Source organism: Patiria miniata, unplaced genomic scaffold, assembly GCF_015706575.1.
Source record: "Patiria miniata isolate m_02_andy unplaced genomic scaffold, ASM1570657v1 HiC_scaffold_11, whole genome shotgun sequence".
In the NCBI taxonomy this organism is placed as follows: domain Eukaryota; kingdom Metazoa; phylum Echinodermata; class Asteroidea; order Valvatida; family Asterinidae; genus Patiria; species Patiria miniata.
This window is the reverse complement of record NW_024037049.1, coordinates 5,434,457-5,453,280: the sequence shown is the minus strand read 5'-3', so window position 1 is coordinate 5,453,280 and position 18,824 is coordinate 5,434,457. Positions and strand designations below refer to the sequence as shown.

Sequence of the window (18,824 nt, the reverse complement as noted above, 5' to 3'; positions counted from 1 at the left end):
GGAGAGGTATTTAAGGTATTTCGATGTATGGACAGGCGGTGGGAAATTTTTCTTCCCTCTTTTTTTGGAGTCACTTTGGAATCATGTTGTAATCGAATACAAATTACAAGGTATTATCAGTTTTGGGAATATTTGTCAATGTGCAAAGATGGAAGTTAACAAGGGCAATGTGGTCTCAGGGATTTTTATTAGAAGATGTAAGGCTGTCCGACATACAGTCACTTAACCATTAGTCTCTGTACCGTCCCAAAGCGCCCCAGCGCCCTGCGTGTATACTCCTTATACTGCCCCAAAACTCTTTGCTTTTATGGATTTGTCCAGGAGTAAATACAGTGTTATACAATGTAATACAAGTGCTAATGGGTTTGCATTTGCATTCTTGTACTTTTTTCCTCAAATTTCGGTAACACCACTCTAAACGGAAAAAAAATGTTGCAACCTGACGCCACTTCAGCCGTTGTGTACAAAGTCTATGGAGAGTCAAGAAATTTTTTTAAGAATTTCCTAACAAAATTGGAAATGATTCTCAGTCCCAGATTCATGTCTTATCATCAGTTTTGCAATGACTGACCTTCATTGAGATGATATATGAAGGAAAAAAGTGGCGTCAGGTTGCAACATTTTTTCCGTTTAGAGTGGTGTAAAATAGTTGCAACATTTTTTCCCTCTAAACCTAAGTCACAAGAAACCTATTGAAAACTAGTGGACACTAGACTACTCATGAGAGTACGAGTGTTTTGATTTGCATGTGGAAACTCAAGTTTCTTCTGACCTGTCACACAATATTTCACAGGGATGTTCTACTCCAGGAAGGCCTGGCTTGAGGCCGTTGCAAATGACCCAGCCAGGCTTGTAATACAAAGTACCTCAGGATTTCATTATTTATCTACATATAAATTTCTGTACCCAGAGTTCAACCAGGTGGTGCTATTTACTTTGAATTTGCTTGATAGATACAGGTTCTTCCAATTAACCTTCTTGCTTAGGCATGCTAGTACGCGTAGTGTGGGAAAATTTGCTAGATTAAAGGGGCAGTACGGCCTGAAATCGCCGCAAATAACATGTTTTGGATTGTTTACATATACTGTTATAAAGGTCCCTTGAAAAGAAACAAACCCAATGTCTTACCGTTCTCGAGAAAAGACAAAAACCCGGTTGTTTACATCAGCGCGACAGACATTTTGTGGCATATGTATTCGTATTTCAAGTCGTGTCTATTCAATGTATCGTTCACGTTGTGTGTGTGTGTGATACATAATACACACAGCACCAATACACAAATGTTGTTTCTTAAAGGTCCGCAGAATGCGAACCACTGTGTGGCTGGAGTCACAACTAGCACCAACAGCTCGATTTTTCGGGGACAAAATTATGACCCCCAAAATTCTTTCTCACATGGTTCATGCAAGAATAACACAAAAACACCCAGTGTCAAAAGGCCTAGGATGATTGGTTGGACGTTTATATTCTATTTCTAAATGCTCTTTCCATTTAATATCATTTCGTTGAAAATGCATTTTGTAGCCCAATTGGGCGCATTCCAGGCTGTAATGTCCCTTTAATAATTAGTAATAAGTAATAGGTTTGCGGGTACACCTTGCAATATTTTCTTTGTTTTTGACGTGTGGTTCTGAAAAGAACCGGAGGTGAGAACTGTTCTTGATGTTTTTTGGACAGTGTGCTCTGTCCGTCCCGAGGTATCTGTCCACCATGCAAAGCATCAGACCACACTTGTAATTTGTAAATTTTCTGCGGGTTAGTTTTTAGTTATTTTAAACTAATGGGACAAAAGGAAAATAAAAACAGCTCAAATAAACAATCGATTGTTCCAAAGAGTAGTGTTTTATTCTGTGTGTGTCTTGAGTTCCAGTACAATTAGGAAATTGGGAAACTAGAAACTTGTCAGGATTTTGCGTCGCGCATAGAATAAAATACAAAACGGAAAGAATATTGCATCCTGACGTCACTTTTTTCATCATATATCATCTCAATGGAGGTCAGTCATTGCAAACATTATTGAAAAGACACGAATCTGAGAAACATTTCTAATTTTGTTAGGAAATACTTTGAAAATGTTCTTGACTTTCCATAGATTTTGTTCACAACTGCTGAAGTGGCTTCTGGATACTACATTTTTTCCAACAAACACTCGAGCTCAGCTTTTCTGTTCAATATGTTCATGCTTGGATCATGTGGCAAGCTTTTGTTTCATTTCTAGTGCAATAGTGGAAGCTTGGGACTAAAGTAGCCAAGTCAAAAATAAAATGTCCTATTTATAATAATGGCAATTAGGCCATCAGCCTCGGTCCAAAATTTTGGCCACTGGTATCAAATGAGGGGAATAATGCACTAGCGATTTTTGGCAAGGCATGCACCCGTATAACTTTTTGGACATAATCACCCTTTTTTCTCAAAATGTTCACCAAAATTCTTGTTACCACTCTAGGGGTGTATGCATATTGACCTTGCCAATGAGCATTATAATCCTTTATTCCCCTCATTTGATACCGACCAACCCCCAGGCCGATGGCCTAAATGGTCTTTGGTAGTTATGTGACCTGCATTGTTCAATTATACTGCTATGTGATCAATACATATGCCAATAGGCATATATTCAAATAAAAATGACTATACAGAACAGATTTGGAACTCTAGTTTTACCAGACATTTTAAGTATTGGTCTGTAAGAAAAACATGGTATGCATTAAATTTTCCTCCACTTTGGTTTCATAAAATCTTCAAAAAGTCTCGATCAGAACCATTTGTTGTTTAATGTCTTACAAAATAATCTAGTCTATTTAAGAATTCCTTGATATATTTACAATTAATCTTGTTGAAATTCTCAATGAAATGTGATGTGCAAATGCAACATTTATTTTTTGTTCCAAATAATTCGCTGTCTGTAAAAACAGCAAGACAAATATAGTGAGAATTCACGTTTACATAGTATGCTGTTTAGCTAGGTACTAAGAAAAACTACAGTAAAAGAGCACACTTGAAACTGGGGTCAAATTATAGCGTCCTAAGCCTTTCTCTTTATGCACTCCACTTTTCTGTTGCAAAATTTATTTCATTAGAACCAAATAATCTTCTTACTTTCACAGCTATTTCGCATAAAGAAGATTCAAGAGAAATCTTTTCCTACACGCTTGGAGGACACTACCTCTTAACTTACTACTGACCTTGGACTCCAGAAGTTATGTTCATTATTGATTACATATAACTGATGGTATCAGACAAAAAGTACCCTTAAAAAATCACTTACAAGGTACTATCTCAGCGCCAGCGATTCCTCGCTTACAATAACTCATTACTTCTGGTTATTTCTCCGGCCACGATGACTGTCCTCCCCCATGGGAACCTCTTCTCTGTGCACTCCAGCTGCTATCACGCCCTGTGATACGCACTGTAGCTAGACCCATGGGTACATTAGATGCAAAGCCTGCCTCTGACTGAGGACCAGGAAGGATTCCTGTGGGAGCAGGCATCCGCATCATGTCAAAATTGGGGGGTGGCTGATTGAAGGCTTGATTGGTAGCTGATGGCGGGGGAAAGTTGGGGAAGGGCTGAGGAGGGGGCTGGTTGGGGGGCATTTGAACTGGTGGTGGCTGGCCCATCAAAGGCAGCGGCTTGGAAATTAATGGTGGTGGTTTGTTCATATTGGGCGGGGGGACTGACATATTGTGTGGTGGAGGGGGTATATTGACTTGGGGAGGGGGGACGTTAATTGGCGGGGGTGGCATGCTAGATGGTGGAGGACATTGGACAGGTGGAGGGTATTGGTTATAAGGCTGGCTGTATGGCTGCTGTGGAGCTGGTCCTGGTGGGGGTATCTGTGGTGGGGGCTGCTGCTGTTGTTGTTGCTGCTGCTGCTGTAGTGGTGGTGGAGGTACTGCTGTGTTAACCCCAGTCTGTGGGGGTACATTTGGAATGTATCCTGGTGGAGGCTGGTTCACATTGTAACCAGCCTGTCCATAGTTGGGAACCGGATTACTGGGCGGCTGCGTTTGGTTTCCATAATTCCAAACAGACTGGTACTGTGCTTGACTGTAGACCGGCTGTGGAGTGCTAACCGCTGCGCCAGACGGTGCAGATTGATGGTAACCAGTGGATGGGTAGCCCTGACTGACGGGCGGTGGTGGTGGCACGCTGTATGATGATGTTGGGGCAGTCTCCGTATATGAAACAGGCCCTTGATAGGACTGACTAGAAGGAGGTACAGACTGAGTGACTAGGGCAGGTGCAGGGGGCGGGGCTGCATGAGCCTTCGGCTGAGACACAGCAGGGGCCGACTCTTTCATGATTTTTCTTGGGGGAGGTGGGTGGGCCTTTGCACTTGAGGACTTGTCCACCTGGTCAGTCCCTTTGGCTTGGCTGTGGCCAGAAGTTGAGGCACCTGATGATGAGGATGATGGAAGGGGAGGGGGAGGGGGCCGTGACTGGGTGTAGGAATGACCATCCCGTGGTTTCTCTGGTTTCGATGCCGACTGCTGAGATCCGTGAGAATCATCTGGTGAGAGTAAAAAAAAAAAAAAAAAGGCAATATGTTAGTTTTAGTAGAATAGACCCTTTATATTGTAGCCACTTGTGCATTCATTGTTACTGAATTCAAATATCAAAAAGCACCTCAACAATGTCTGCTGAATGCAAAGGGTGTATAGATCTTGATTAATGGGTAGCGAGACTCGGGTGTAAAAAGTACAAATGTGAAAGAATGCTTGCATACAACCTCAGGTTACATCAACAGCAGCCTTGGTTGTATACTTCACAGATACCTGATACAGTTGAACAGTTTTTAGCGGACAGAGGAGAGAGAGGACAGTGATGTGATGAGCACTGAATACCAGTCCCACTAATCAGTAATATCTAAGGAAAACCAACTGTGATCACTAACAAAAATTAATATGCGACTTCTGTAAATCCCCATTCTCAGTCCATACCCAAATAAATGTTGCGTTTTCAGGAAAACAATCTATTCAAAGTTAAAAAGACTATCCAGTGATCCATTTATTTCTGAGTCATTCAAGCTACGCTTACTGCAGATTACTTTCAGACCATTGCAATACAGTAAAATCTTGATAAGTCAAACCTCAAGGGAACAGGTTCAAAATGTGACTTAAGCAGAGTTTTGAGTTAAGCAGGGTTGTATATCATTGTTATACTACTGAATGCAATGGGTTCTTTGTTTGACTTAACAGTTGCTTTGAGTTATCAGAGTTTGACTTATCAGGATTTCACTGTATTTTGACCATGTATTGCACCTCATGAACTCACCTGAGCTTTTGCTACTCTCAGCACCAGCCACTGGTGGTGTTTTCTGTAAAAATGTAGCCAAAGGAAAAACATCTGTTTGTGTTCATAGGCAAGACACTTTGTCACAATAGCTGCCCTCCTGGTCCGGAGTATTCAAGGGCTTTACTTAGGGAATAACAGTGTGAGTACCCGGTCTTCACTGCGTGATAATGACCAGGTTGGGGGATGGCCGCTGCCCCAACCCGGTCATTATCACGCAGTGAAGACCAGGTCCTCACACCGTTATTCCCATAAATAAATACCTTTTTAATGAAATAAACAGTTAAAATGCTCCGAATTTGTGACTGTTCTTGTGATATTTCCAAACTTTTTGTATTCATGTTCAGGGGCCATAATTTACATGTAGCTTATGCACGGTACTCTGCCTAGTCTCCGCGTGATTGAGTCTCGACCAATTAAAAGCTATCAACTCTCCAAGGTATTTATTAATAATGAATACAGATATGAAGAAATCATTAAAAAACCAAGATATGACACTTTTCTTTCTCTACAGTAAATACCGAAAAGATCACCCTTCAATCCAATTTGACATGCACACACACACATCATCAAATATTCCTCCTGGTTTGAGGGTCTTCACTGTCTCCACAAAATTCATTACAAATGCAGTGAATCCTACTGGACATGTATACATACTGGTCTGGGGCGTTTGACCGCTGCCTTGGTTGGTGTCAAAACCGATGGCTTGGGTTCTTTGCCAGTAGAGTACAGATCCAGAAGCAGGTGACATATATCTGCATTAGGAATATGCAAAGTACAATGCATGGCTGTTAAATCAATACTCTGGAGCATTGCTGCTAATATTTTCAGGGACTATTGTTAAATCTTTTTATTTGATTATTATATGTTAGTTAACAACTGCATATTTTTCCCAGTATGCTGTATAGTAGATCATGATGCTACTACAAATCCTCAACATTATTATTGAACTGCAAACATTCACATTGTGTCTTCTTTTTTTAAAAATGTTACTAAGTCTCTTGTGATGAGATCAATTCCTCATACAACTTTGTTATTGAAATATCTACCCCTCTGAAGTTGTTATTACAATAGGGGCATACATGTTCCCTCTGTTGTATGTTTAATCAAACAGAGGTGTAGGCTTGTAATGATGGCTTGAGATCCATAAAAGCGACTCAGGGCCTGAGGCCAGAGCCAAGGTGATGCATAGTGCACAGGTGCTTTCCAAGGTCTGTTAGGGAACCAAGGAAAAAGCCCCCTAGCCTTCCATTAATACCACATGACTATTACATTATCACACATTATCTTTCCTCTATTCAAAAACAATTCATAAACAATTTTTTTTCAAGTATTTAATTGTATTTTGTTTTGTTTTTTTGGACAGTTACAATTTGGTACTTACAGTTTTACGGGCGAGTTAGGGGGTTCGTTTTTGATCATTTGGGGGGGGGGGGGGGGGGGCGACCAACCAACCGACACCAAAGTGACTTGTAGAAGCTCTGTGCCAGAGCTTAAAAAGTAAGTCACAGCATACACGTACGATCTCATGATTTATCACATATCAGCATCTATTATCCATACTAACCTTCCATAATATCCAATGACACATCGTCAGCCAGCTGCTCCCACCACTTGACCTTGGTGTTCTTGCCTGACCATTCCAACAGATCACTCTTAGACAGACGCCCCGCTAGATACAGGAAGGCCACGCCCACAATGTGGGGCTCCCACTGTAAGCACAGAGTTGTGCATAGGCTGAAGAAAGTTCATATAAACATATGAAAACAGTAAATTTTCCATTCTATATATAAAACCAATGCTATGTTTCAAAAGAAAATTGCAGCGCCAGATATGATAGTTTTGGTTCTGTCTTGTTTTTGTGTGTGTTATGGGTACTTTCTGTTCCCTATTGAATTTCTGAATTCTAAATAAATTAGCTTGTCTTTCTTTATTTGTAAAGCATCTGAACTTTATTAAACTGAAGTTTACTATTACGTCACTTTTGTCACCATTGTACAATAATATTGGCGATTATGTAAGATGTGCTAAACTATACACAATCACTATTATTTGTGTAAATATAGAGAAACAGCAAGTGTTGAATGATTGTGTGGCAGCATTTTCTGACGGTCGTTGACATGACAACAGTTTGACTAGAGTCGTTCGCACTTCAACTTCAGTACGCATGCACTAGGTACGTCACAAACCAACCACTAGTTAACCACTGGTCCTTGCGCGAACTTGTCCCAAGTAAAAAAGCTCTCAAACTGAGTAGCCAGGTTCTCAAAGTAACTAGGCCCTCAAACTGAGTAACAACGCCCTCAAACTGAGCAAGCAGGTCCTCAAACTGAGTAATAAACTCTCAACTGAGTAACCAGGCCTTCAAACTCAGACACTAGGCTGACACACTGAGCATATACACTCTCATTCCTCACCTATCATTGACAAACGTCCAAGCCATCTGCACTAGCTGCTGTATCTTAGCCTTGTCTCCTTTGAGTGTCTTGGCATACTTGAGGAGGTAGCTGTATGGATGATCAACCTGAAGATCAAACTTGATGGTCTGAAGAAGGATGCGCTCATAGGTCATTATCTCTTCCTGCAATTGAACCAATGATACGTGTTAGTTGAATAGTGAATGCAAACATCTAAGCAGCCAGTACGGCACATCTACACATAGATACTATAGATACATGTACTACTATGTAAGTACTTTACATGATGCTGTGTGGACTACATGAACAATGAGGGACACATTGTATGTATGTGTTTATTTATACATGTACAGTCGACTCTCATTGTAAAGAGCACTTTTATAAAGAGGTTCTGCTTATAAAGAGCAAATTCTGAGGTCCTAAATCTCAGGTTCTCTTTGTGTTTCTTTGTTTCACTGTCCTTTTATAACAACATTCCTGTTATGAAGAGGTAATTTGGCTAGTCCCATCGACCTTGTTATAATGAGAGTCGACTGTATACACATGTTAGATGTGGCGTACACATGGTTAATTTTTAACAGTGATGTTTACAATATTGTAGCATCTGTGTGTAGGATGAACACAACTGAGTGTGGGTGCAAGGCAGCAGTAGCATTCCAAAGCGCGTTAGAATCACAAACTCTTTGTCATTTTGCTCAATTGTGGGGATATTCGTACAGGTGTACATACCTTTTGATTTAAACATTAAGCTTGATAGTCCCACGGCCTTGTAAACATTCAGTTTTAACTATAGTCAGTATTTTTTTGTGTTAATAACTCAGTCATTCCATACCCAACTCTACTCAGCCCTGCCCCTCTCTACACTACCCTACCCTGTTCCAATGTTTCCCTTATCCTCTCTTTCCATGCTACCCCCCCCCCCCCTTCCCTTCTCACCCCCCCCTACCCTACATTGCCCGACCCAGCTGTTTCCATCCTGTCCCGTCCTATTTTTCCTCATTTCCTTCCCTAATCACCCCACAGCCCCAAATCCTACTTTACTGTTCCTAGAGTTTTTATGATTGTATAGTAGTAACTGTGTTTTTGTGTATGTACATGTACATGTAGTAATATATTTTTGGCTTTGTCATTTTTTTTTGGTATTATTGTATGTATACATTTTTAATTGTACACTGGGAAATAAATTTTCATGTAATTTTGAACATGACAATAAAGAAATCTAATCTAATCTATTTAATGATACATATAGTGTTTTTATAAATCTTTGTATATGGATTCCCTTTTCCTCGTTTGAAACCACGCAAGATCACTGCTGTCAACAACAACGTCATATTCTTGTTCAATCAGTGGAGTAGTCAGCAGGTTTCTAACATGTCTTAATAGCGTTATGTTATTCAAACGTCACGCACAGGTCTATATGTGAAGGAATGTGAGTTTAAAGTGCAACTTTGCTATTTAGATCAAATTGGATGATGTTCTTTTTGATATAAGTGGAAATTGAGAGAAGTACAAATTGAGTCTAAAACTCCACTACAACAATTTGCTATGAATAAAGAGGCATCAATATCATCATAAAATGCACAATATTCACTACAGAATAAGGTGCATCTAGCAAACGATTGTCACATGATCATCACATGATTGTCACATGACGCTACCTTTGGATCATCGCCGAATGTACTGAAGTGAGGCTCTGGAACCATGAGCTTAGCCACACGAATGATGTCCTTGCACTTTTTGGGAGTTTCTTCCACTTTTCCTGCCAGGAATAAGCAGGCTGCCCCTGTGACCTAAACAAATGGCAAACGTTAACATGAATTCAATCGCTTGTCCCAAGGTTCAAGATGGAACTGATCCAATCACATTCTATCAATCAAGTCGTGCTAAACTCAGATTTTATCTGTGCACTCAATTACATGCAACAAATGTACGCAACATAGTTGAATTACAACCATGTTGACTGCAACAAAATGCACGAATAGGTGTACACAGGTTTCAGCTGTCCTTAACCCTGCACAGCAAGACCGATCTATTATAACCCTAACCCCTAGGCCTTTTTTAACTTGGAACCATCCTCAATCCTCCAAAATCCTCCAAAATCCTCCAAAGTTTTGCACTTATGTTTAAATGAAGGTTACTCACTGCCTCAATCCTTCAGAATCCTCCAACAGCCCTGCCTTTCAAAATGCACTCAACCTCAATCCTCCAAGATCCTCCAAACCGCCCAGAGGACTTTCTATGATTGAGGAAGGTTAGGGTTAAGCCCTACAAAGTGGTGTTTTGGCCAATCAAAGCCGTGATGAATATCCGACATGCATGCACAAAAGACTGACATGCGTTGCATGCGCTTATGATGTGCGAGGCAGGAACATGCATATGGCATTGGAGAAGTGCATGTGTTGTTGCCCACATGCGCAGTTTTACAACATTTGCAGCAACCCTGCAAATGTAGTCTAATCCAACATCTAACATGACCTTGCTAAATACACAACTGATATGAAACACCCAAGCCTGCAAAATACCACAATACCCAACTACGTTCTTCTATAAATTTAGGGTCCCTGTTAGGCCAAAGACAAAAGTCTCCGGTTTCTGGTATGGAGCTTGCCCCAAAAGTGGTGCGGAGACTTGGCTTCTTTTTTTCTTTTTTTAAACTTTTTTTTCCTTCAAATGTCGGCTGATGACTGCGAATGGTGCCCGACTAAATTTAGTGCAAAATGTTTTGGAGCCCTGAGAGGCCACACAAAGCTTATACTCGATCGTAACCCCATCTAAAAACACGTCACAATTGTGCAGCAGCAGGATTCCAGTCAAACCAGTGAGTTTGGCGGTTTTGAAACATCATCTTACATCCAAAAAAACACTTTTTAATTTTGCTGATGTGCATAGCTACGGCGACGCGCGCGCATACCAGAAACCGGAGACTTTTTTGGGGGTGCCTTACCCTGATACTGTGTAAATTGCCATTCATGTATCATTAAGAATGACTTCAACAGATTTTGTATTTGTTGGATAGTTGGAGGATGACTGCAATAAGGAGTGCATCAGAATTATAGAATCATAGGTGTCAGATGCAACGGGGACAGGAATAAAAATGGACCCCAAAATATAGAAAGACCTAACCGTGAATGGGGATTTTATTGACTGCTAAATGCAACAATTTACAGTAATAGGTCGCTCTCAAATGATGTCACTTCTTACAGATTGCCATGTGCATCTTCATTTTGAGCGTCAAATTTTTGTGACGTGCATCGGCTGTGTCGTATTTAAAAGAAATTTGGAGCAACACTCATGCGTGTTTAGAACATTTTGCACACTGCGCACACACGCACCTGATGGCATTGATTAGGCAGTTGTAATTTTCCGACAAAGATGGCGTCCTATGAGAGAGATCTATTGTGAATCATTGCTAACTTTTGTTAAAATTTATTGAGCAGGGTTAAAAATACACAAGCATTATTTTGATGTTAACAGGAGCTTTACTGTAAACCTTAAGTGTACTTACAAATCTTGGGAAGTCTTTGAAGGAGTGGAACATGTAAAAGCGATGAAAGTAGACGACACCAGTTGCCATGGTATCATATCGTCTGTGCCGGCTTGGTCAAGGAAGGGACTAGGTGTTCAGGCTTGTCCAGTTAATGCAGAGGTTATTGTCATGCTTTCTACTTCCAGATTTCAACCTGCATAGTGTATTTGGTGGATTGGGTTTTTTTCAGTCCCTACCTGATTTGTGGGGTTGCCAATCTTGGTTAATCTTTATTAACTATTTCCTCTTTGAGTTATAATTACTTTCTGAAAAGAGTTTTTAGACCAGTGAGCTACAAAGCCATCAACGTAAAAAAGGGATTCTTGATGTTATAACCACAAATAAATATAACTAGGAACAGATTTAATTTCTTCAAGACAATTCTGGGCTACATGTTTTAACATTTCTGTTGTCAAGTGTAATGCAAGTTAGTTAATAATTTATTATAGCTTGAGGCATGTGCAGTAAAAGTCAAATGTTGGCCCATTTTTGACGTATATTCTATTTTTATATAACCGACATACAGATCCTTGTCATTTGATTGGTGGAACTCAAATCATGTGACAAAAAGTACTATCCGCCCATGGGGAATGGGAAATACTATTGAACAGTTAGGATAATGACGCGGTATTTGTGTGCAAATGCATGCTGGTGTGCGCGTTCAGCCTTGAGCATAGCGCGTATTGTTCCAAAGAGCCAGCGCTACAGTGATGGGTTCAAACATTTTCGAGAAGGGGTGGTTTGGAAGAGAGAAATACATTTTCCTCCAGTTTTGTATTGAAATAAACGTTCAAATATATCAAATGACAAGGATCTATATAAAACAAATATTGAGTGGCTTTAAATTGTGAAATTGGAGGAATATTATCGCTCGGTAAAATCTGGACATTTCCAGTTCACTCGGCTTCGCCTCGTGAAATGGAAAAGTTCAGATTTTACCTTGCGATAATATTCCTCCCATTCCACGCTGAGCCACTCAATATTTGTATAAGGACAAAATCGGATTGAAAGATAGGAGTCGTAATTCCACTATTCAATTGGTATGACATCACACATCTGTGACATATTAGAGTAAGGATACAGTCCCTGTGAGGTGCCAGCATCAATGATGAAACGAGCACCTTCCTTGCGATATCTGGCCTCTGTAGCTGCATCAATGCTATCCCGCCTAGACGGTGTGTCCACAAGGTCCTCCTTTTCATAGTACCAACACGGCATCCTTACTGCTGTAAGTCAACAAAAGTTACATAGGCATATATTTAATACATTAAGTTTGTGAAGTACATGTATTTGAGCAGATCTTCACTTCTTCAGTATTTTCAAAATAACGTAACTAGGAAATTACATTTTTCCTACTTTTTAACCAGGTAAGTAGCTTTCAATTCATAGTGAATATGAAGTGGGAAAAAAAAAACCAGTCTGGATTTAAAAATGGAGAACCTCGGCCCGAGGTTTTGGGCATTGCGTTGCATTTTTAGCGATATCTTCAGAACTGATTGTCCGATTTCATTGATTTTTGGGTGGTATGACTATGCCTATAACCGAAGATATCAGGAATTATGACGGGTACATTTAATTTTTGTAACCTGTGTAGTTTTTAAGTTACAATTTTATGTAATTGGCCGTCATGTTTTTGTCCACAGGCAGGGACAGGGAAAAGTCATGTAACTAAAGAGCAGTGTTATAGTTGAGTACTTTTTTCCGAGTACCGAGTACTGCCGAGTACAGGTCTCCAAGTACGAGTACTTGTATTTCCGAGTACGAAAACGTCGGTGAAGGGCAAAACCTAATTTGATAACATCATTTACAAATTTATACAGATTCTCCAAAAATAGAAACATTTGCACTGTAACTTTAGTATGCCGTGGCTATATTTCTAAGTACATGGACAAATTTATTTGAAATGACCCCTCCATCAAAAACTTATTGCTAATACACCTGCGATCAATCAATCAATTATACAGGCGCGCGCACCTGCACGCGGTCGACCATACTGTGGCCGATCGCACCGCCTCGACATATGGTTGCATGATACACATCATTTCAATAAAAACAAAAAATAGGTATTGGCCTACTTTTTGGGTACTTTAATTAAACATTACGATTAGGTCTTATTCTGACAGAAATATATTTTAAGGCATATTCATTCCAACAAACAACTCGGTACCGAAATCTGCATCTCGGCGAAACAGATCGTAAAAATAATAATGCATAATAAGGCGCACATCGTTTTTCGTGCTCCTTAATTCTGATTACGCCCTCAGCGCCCTCTGTTGTTTAGTGAAAGTCGACCGAAGTTGTCTTTCACGTTTCGGGGTTGGACGGCGACACTGATCGAAAAATTCGTAGCGATGTTTTTATTAGTTTTCTGGGCCATTCAATAATGTTACGTTTTGTATCTGGTCAGTACGGCAATCATTACACTCTTTCTTTGATTTCTTTCAAATTAGGCAGTGTATATTTTGCCGGAGACGGCAAACCTTTAGTAAACGTTAGTTTGCCGGATATGCACTGAACATGCGCAGTTACTGTTTTTTTGTACTTAAACATTTTCCGGTGACAAGTTTTAGTCTGGCTCCATGCCAAAATTATCGTTGTTACCTCGTTTTCACAAGATGGGATTCAGACCATTTTATAATTTCGGACTTTATTTCCCTTTTAAAAAAAATCCTCCAGAGCCACAAATCTGAAAAAGAAAAAGTAATACTCTGCAAAAAATGTTTGAGACATGTTAAAATAATAAAAGAAGAATATTCTTATTTATTTGGGGATGAGAAAAAAAACTTTAAAATGTGGTGCGGTCGGAAGCGAACGCGAGTCATCCCGCTTACTAGAGCCTTTGCTTAACCATTACACCAAACGTGCTACACATCTTTTGGTGGGAATTTAATACATCTTATAATTCAGCCCTATTTTAAAGAGTACAGCGCCCTCTGTTGATATGGATTGCCGCCGGCAAACCTTTTGTAATCGTTAGTTTGCCATCATTACCTCCGGCAAAATATCCACTACCTTCAAATTACTTCTCAGAAAAGCTTTTGATTTCCACATAACTGCATTGAGAAGAAAGGCGATGTGACAATGATCGACGACGGTGATTTGACGTCGGTCCGTGTTGTGTGAAAAAAGATACGAGCCGAGAAAGTTGGTTGCGCGAATATTGGGTTGCGCGAATATTGGGCAGCGCGAATATTGGGCAGCGCGAATATTGGGCAGCGCGAATATTGGGCAGCGCGAATTTGGGGCACGATACGTACGGAACTGGCTTTAAAAATTCATATGAAATTGAAGCATGAACCGGCCAAATTATGGCAAATCGGACCATCTACCAATACAATTGCAAATACAGACAAACCAAAATATTCAGAAATAACTGTACTTTGATTCAAGATAGGAATACCTGAAAATTAGCTCCAACAAAAGGTTAAAATAATCGGGAATCGTGGCGCGATCCTCAACAACGACCTCATCAGCAAAGTGTCGAATATATGGTGGTGTACTCTAACGTGGCGCACTTCGACAACTCACTGGACATCCGTTCAAATTGCTTCAAAACCCAAGAGCCGATTCTGTTCAGACTTACACACGTTAGTGCCGGATTGAACACCCTCCAGAAAAACTATCTGTCATTCATTTTGGTTTAGTACAAATGACAAAAAAAATCTGAGAGTACGACAGAATTGTCGAGAAGTTACTTACGCAAAACTGTCGAACTGTCCCCTAACGTGGTGCACGCCGCTGATTGGCTGAAATGGTTTCGTACCATGCTACGGTGGCCTATGACGATCATTTGCCCTGACGACAATTTGCCGTGAAAAAAAGTTTCATTTTATTGCATTTTATGTTATGCAGGAAACAATATGGATCTTTAGGTGTTTACAAGTTTACAAACGGCTACAACATTAAAAACAGTTGAAAAGTAAAGCAAATCTCTTGAACCTCGAAATCAGAAAATATAGCAATGCAAAAAGACATGACCCTTAAATAAAAAAATAAACATGGTCATTTTTGTTTTAGCCTCTGAAAAGGAACTTGCAACGTCAGGCCACATTGATTTTTAGAAAAAAATAAACAGTTACAAAAACGTACGCTCGTCCAATATTGTAAAAAAAAATAAAAATAAAAATATCCAGTAACTTGAATAAATGTTTTTTAAAAAGAAGTACGGTCTACAATACCAACAAATGACAATACAGACAAACAATACACTTTTGCCAGCTACCAAAATCGAATAAAGAAAAACAGTTACGAAAGTTGACAGGTTAAAAAACAGTTAGGCCTATGAAAGTTAACAGGTTAACTCTGCCACCGATACTGGAAAGTAAAAAAAATAATACATATCCCCACGTACGCTGAAGTTATTAAAACATATTGTTCATATATTTGTGACCGTGTGCATGTTATTTATAGTTTCCTTTTCCTCGTTCCAACGCTGCAAATGGGACACAGAAATTCTTCTTCGAGCGTTGGTTTCGTCACTCTGTTGCAACAGTACTTCAGGTGAACCCAGCTGTAGCACTTGTCGCATCGGGCCCAAAGTATTATCTTTGGACCTCCAGTTTTCTTGACATTTTTCGGCCATCTTCTGTTGCAAACAACACAGTTGTCGTCCTCATCGCTCACATCATCTGATGATGGGTCGGGAGAAGAAGCCTTTCGGCAGCGTCTGCTGGTAGATGGCTCTTGCGACTGCGGCAGTGACGCCGTGCACGTGGCCCGCAGCGGCGGGGACTTGGGTGCTTCCGTGGCGGATGACGCTATAGTCGGTATGGGCATTGACGGTGTGATTAGCGGCGACAATGGCGGAGGCATGGGGGACATCGGTGGTGACTCGTCGTACGATGCTGCCAAGTGGTCTGCTGCTGGTGCCAAGTGGTCTGCTGCTGGTGCCAAGAGGTCTGCTGCTAATGCTAGGTCTGCTGCTTGCGGAGTCGGCTCCTTCGATTTGCGGCCTCCTTGTTTACTTTTAACCTTGAGGTATTCGTCTTCCTCCGTCAGCATTCGGGCACTTCTGATTGCTTTTGGTTGCCTGGCGAACACTTCTGGAGATGATGGAAACTTCTCGATAGGGGCGAATAGACCATCGATGGAAGAACTTCCGGTTGCTCAGGGAGCTTGCTCAGCACGACGTCAGGGTTGAATGGGCAAATTCCAGTGCATCTGAAGGATGATACTAAACTGTCACTGCTAATTCCCATCATGTAAGCTTTGCATGCCAGCGAGGCGATGTCTTCTTCGACCAGAATGCGACCTGTGTTCTTGTACTTGTGGAGCCAATTGTGAACTGCTCTGTTGTAGGTGGCCTTGAAAGGAGCAAAGCAGCCCACGTCAAGGGGTTGTAGGATGTGGGACGTGTGTGGAGGTATGACGAATAAATGCACTCCTTCCAACCGGGCCTCTTCGATAATCTGCACGCTGATGTGGGTAGAATGGCCATCATACAGCAGAAGAAGCGGCCTAACTGACCCAACTTGTGGTAGGAAGTGACCCTTGAACCATTGGAGAAAGGTAGCACTGTTGCTCCAGCCGGTCTTTGTGGCATTATAACCTGTCCCTGACAAAGTCCCCTCCGTCCACTCTTGTCGAACCCTTACCCCCTTGAAGATGATGTATGGCGTGAGCCGATTTCCCATGGCATTCCCACAGGCAATGATGGTGTGTATTGGACCCCGTCCACACGAGACAGCATTGAATGCTCCTTGGCTCGGCCCCAGAGATTTCGGTGGCTTGTGATCTCTCGTGATTCCTGTTTCATCGACGTTGTATATCTGGGCAGGACAATCACGCAGGTTGTACTTCTCGAGAACCTCTAGAAGTTTCCCAAAGTACGCCTCTAAAATTGATCTCCTGGACATTTCTGCCCTCAAGTGATCCAGTCTGCTTGGCCTCCTCGGTCTTATGATATTCTTCCATCTTGTGAGGAAGCCGTAGTACCAGTTCCGTCCTGGTACGAAGTCGGTGAATCGGCACTTGCGCTCTTGATCCTCGCTGCACAAGATCCGGGCCATTTCGCCGGCGATCTCACGGATTTGACTTCCAAGATAGGAGTACCCCATTTGCCCCACATATGAAATGTGTTCTGCCAGCTTCTTTTCTTCATATTCTTTGAAGAATGTTGTACGTCCACCTTGTGGTTTCCCGGCAGGTACTCCATTTGTTGCCCATCGTCTCAGCGTGGACTCGGGCAAATTGAATTTTTTTGCCGTCAGTCGATAGGAATCTTTTCGCTTGACTTCCAAAGAATGAACGGCAGCAAGCATGGAATTCTGCCGAAGATCTCTCTACAAATATGAATAAATAAACAAACAAACGATATACTACAAGTTTATTTATTTTAAAATTTAATACATGATTAAATATACAACTCTAGCTCAAGTTAAGATAGAAAAATCAGCAGTGTTTCAATAATACATTTATTTCTGACACGATATTTAAAAGGCATCCTAGACGTTTTAAATACATAACAATTTCAACAATATTCATATAATGTCAATTACCTCTACGTTTTGCATATCCACTACATTTACTCGATTATAATATCTAATCAAAAGTGCACCCGCACGGTACCGGTGATGCCAAGCCACATAAAAACTAGGCCTAATTGTATTCACTTTATATGTCTATTACAGGCTGCCGTACATGACGTCATGACAACCTAGAGCAGACGACACTATTTTTACGTTCCGGTAAATTTCCAGTAAACTTCGGATTATTCTGCTTACTTTTCATTAATACTGATAACGTTGACTAATAATATTACTTTCTAATTAGTTTAATTGTTTTGGAATCTTGAAATAAAAGAAAACGTCTGCTTGTTACCTTTTTTTGGCCATTGTTTCTGGACGTCGACGGCATCTTGATACTTTTTGCTATGGGATCGTCTGGCTTTCTGTGTAACCTTTGACCTTCTACGCGCAATCGTGACGTCAGAAATTTGAATCTAGTATGTATATTTGCGAAGGATTGGGTGACCTTTATTAAGGGAATAAATGTGTGCTCCGGAGGTTTTTATCACTCTGTTTAATACCACTTAGAGTCTGGGTGCTGATAATTACCCGAGCCGGAGGCGAGGGTAATTATCAGCACCCAGACTCTAAGTGGTATTAAACAGAGTGATAAATACCGACGGAGTACATATTTATTCCCATTCATAAATACCTTTTCTGTAAAAAAAAATCATATGATTCGTTCAAAACATCCCGATTTTGTTCAACAACTTCACTTTATGCTTTTTGAATCATCCCTCCTGCAAAATAATGGAGTGTTCAGCTGGCGAGTAAGATGAAAACAACCCTTTTATGGAGATTGACGCGCGCGTATCATGTTCTATGCGATGTCGCGCAGAACGCACCTGGCGCGTTGCGTTTTGAATTTAGAACTATAAAATTCTAAATCCCTGGTATTGTTGCGCATGCCTACGTGAGGATTGTGAACGTTCAACCAATGAAACGATAAGAGGCACTGGATTTTTAGGAGTCCACATTTTATTGTGACACTGGAAAAGTGTTTAAGACCAGCTAGCCATGTCTTTATCATCCGTTTAATACCGGCCACGTGACGGGCTCTCGACCAATAGGAATGGCTAAACT

General features: G+C 40.8%; 1 protein-coding gene across 2 annotated transcripts; it reads right to left on the bottom strand.

Annotated features, from left to right (window-relative positions):
* Positions 1-674: 674 nt before the first annotated feature.
* LOC119742883 (cyclin-K-like) lies at positions 675-14,719 on the bottom strand. 2 transcript variants are annotated; one of them, XM_038219123.1, is made up of 9 exons: positions 14,636-14,719; positions 12,317-12,461; positions 11,215-11,296; positions 9,368-9,499; positions 7,710-7,873; positions 6,860-7,029; positions 5,950-6,047; positions 5,275-5,317; positions 675-4,510 (listed from the first exon to the last, which is right to left on the bottom strand). In XM_038219123.1, the coding sequence occupies exons 2-9, from the start codon at positions 12,451-12,453 to the stop codon at positions 3,321-3,323; spliced, it is 2,016 nt and encodes a 671-aa protein (XP_038075051.1). In that variant the 5' UTR covers positions 12,454-12,461; positions 14,636-14,719; the 3' UTR covers positions 675-3,320. The 2 variants fall into 2 exon arrangements, with proteins under 2 accessions (XP_038075051.1, XP_038075057.1); XM_038219129.1 differs by having other exon boundaries at positions 12,317-12,458.
* Positions 14,720-18,824: the final 4,105 nt, after the last annotated feature.

Excerpts from the sequence above, each read along its gene's own strand:
- LOC119742883 (XM_038219123.1), bottom strand. The coding sequence starts at position 12,453 with ATGCCGTGTTGGTACTATGAAAAGGAGGACCTTGTGGACACACCGTCT. Across the intron at positions 7,030-7,709 it reads TGGACGTTTGTCAATGATAG|CCTATGCACAACTCTGTGCT; the intron begins GTGAGGAATGAG and ends AACTTTCTTCAG. Across the intron at positions 6,048-6,859 it reads GTCATTGGATATTATGGAAG|ATATATGTCACCTGCTTCTG; the intron begins GTTAGTATGGAT and ends TTCCTAATGCAG.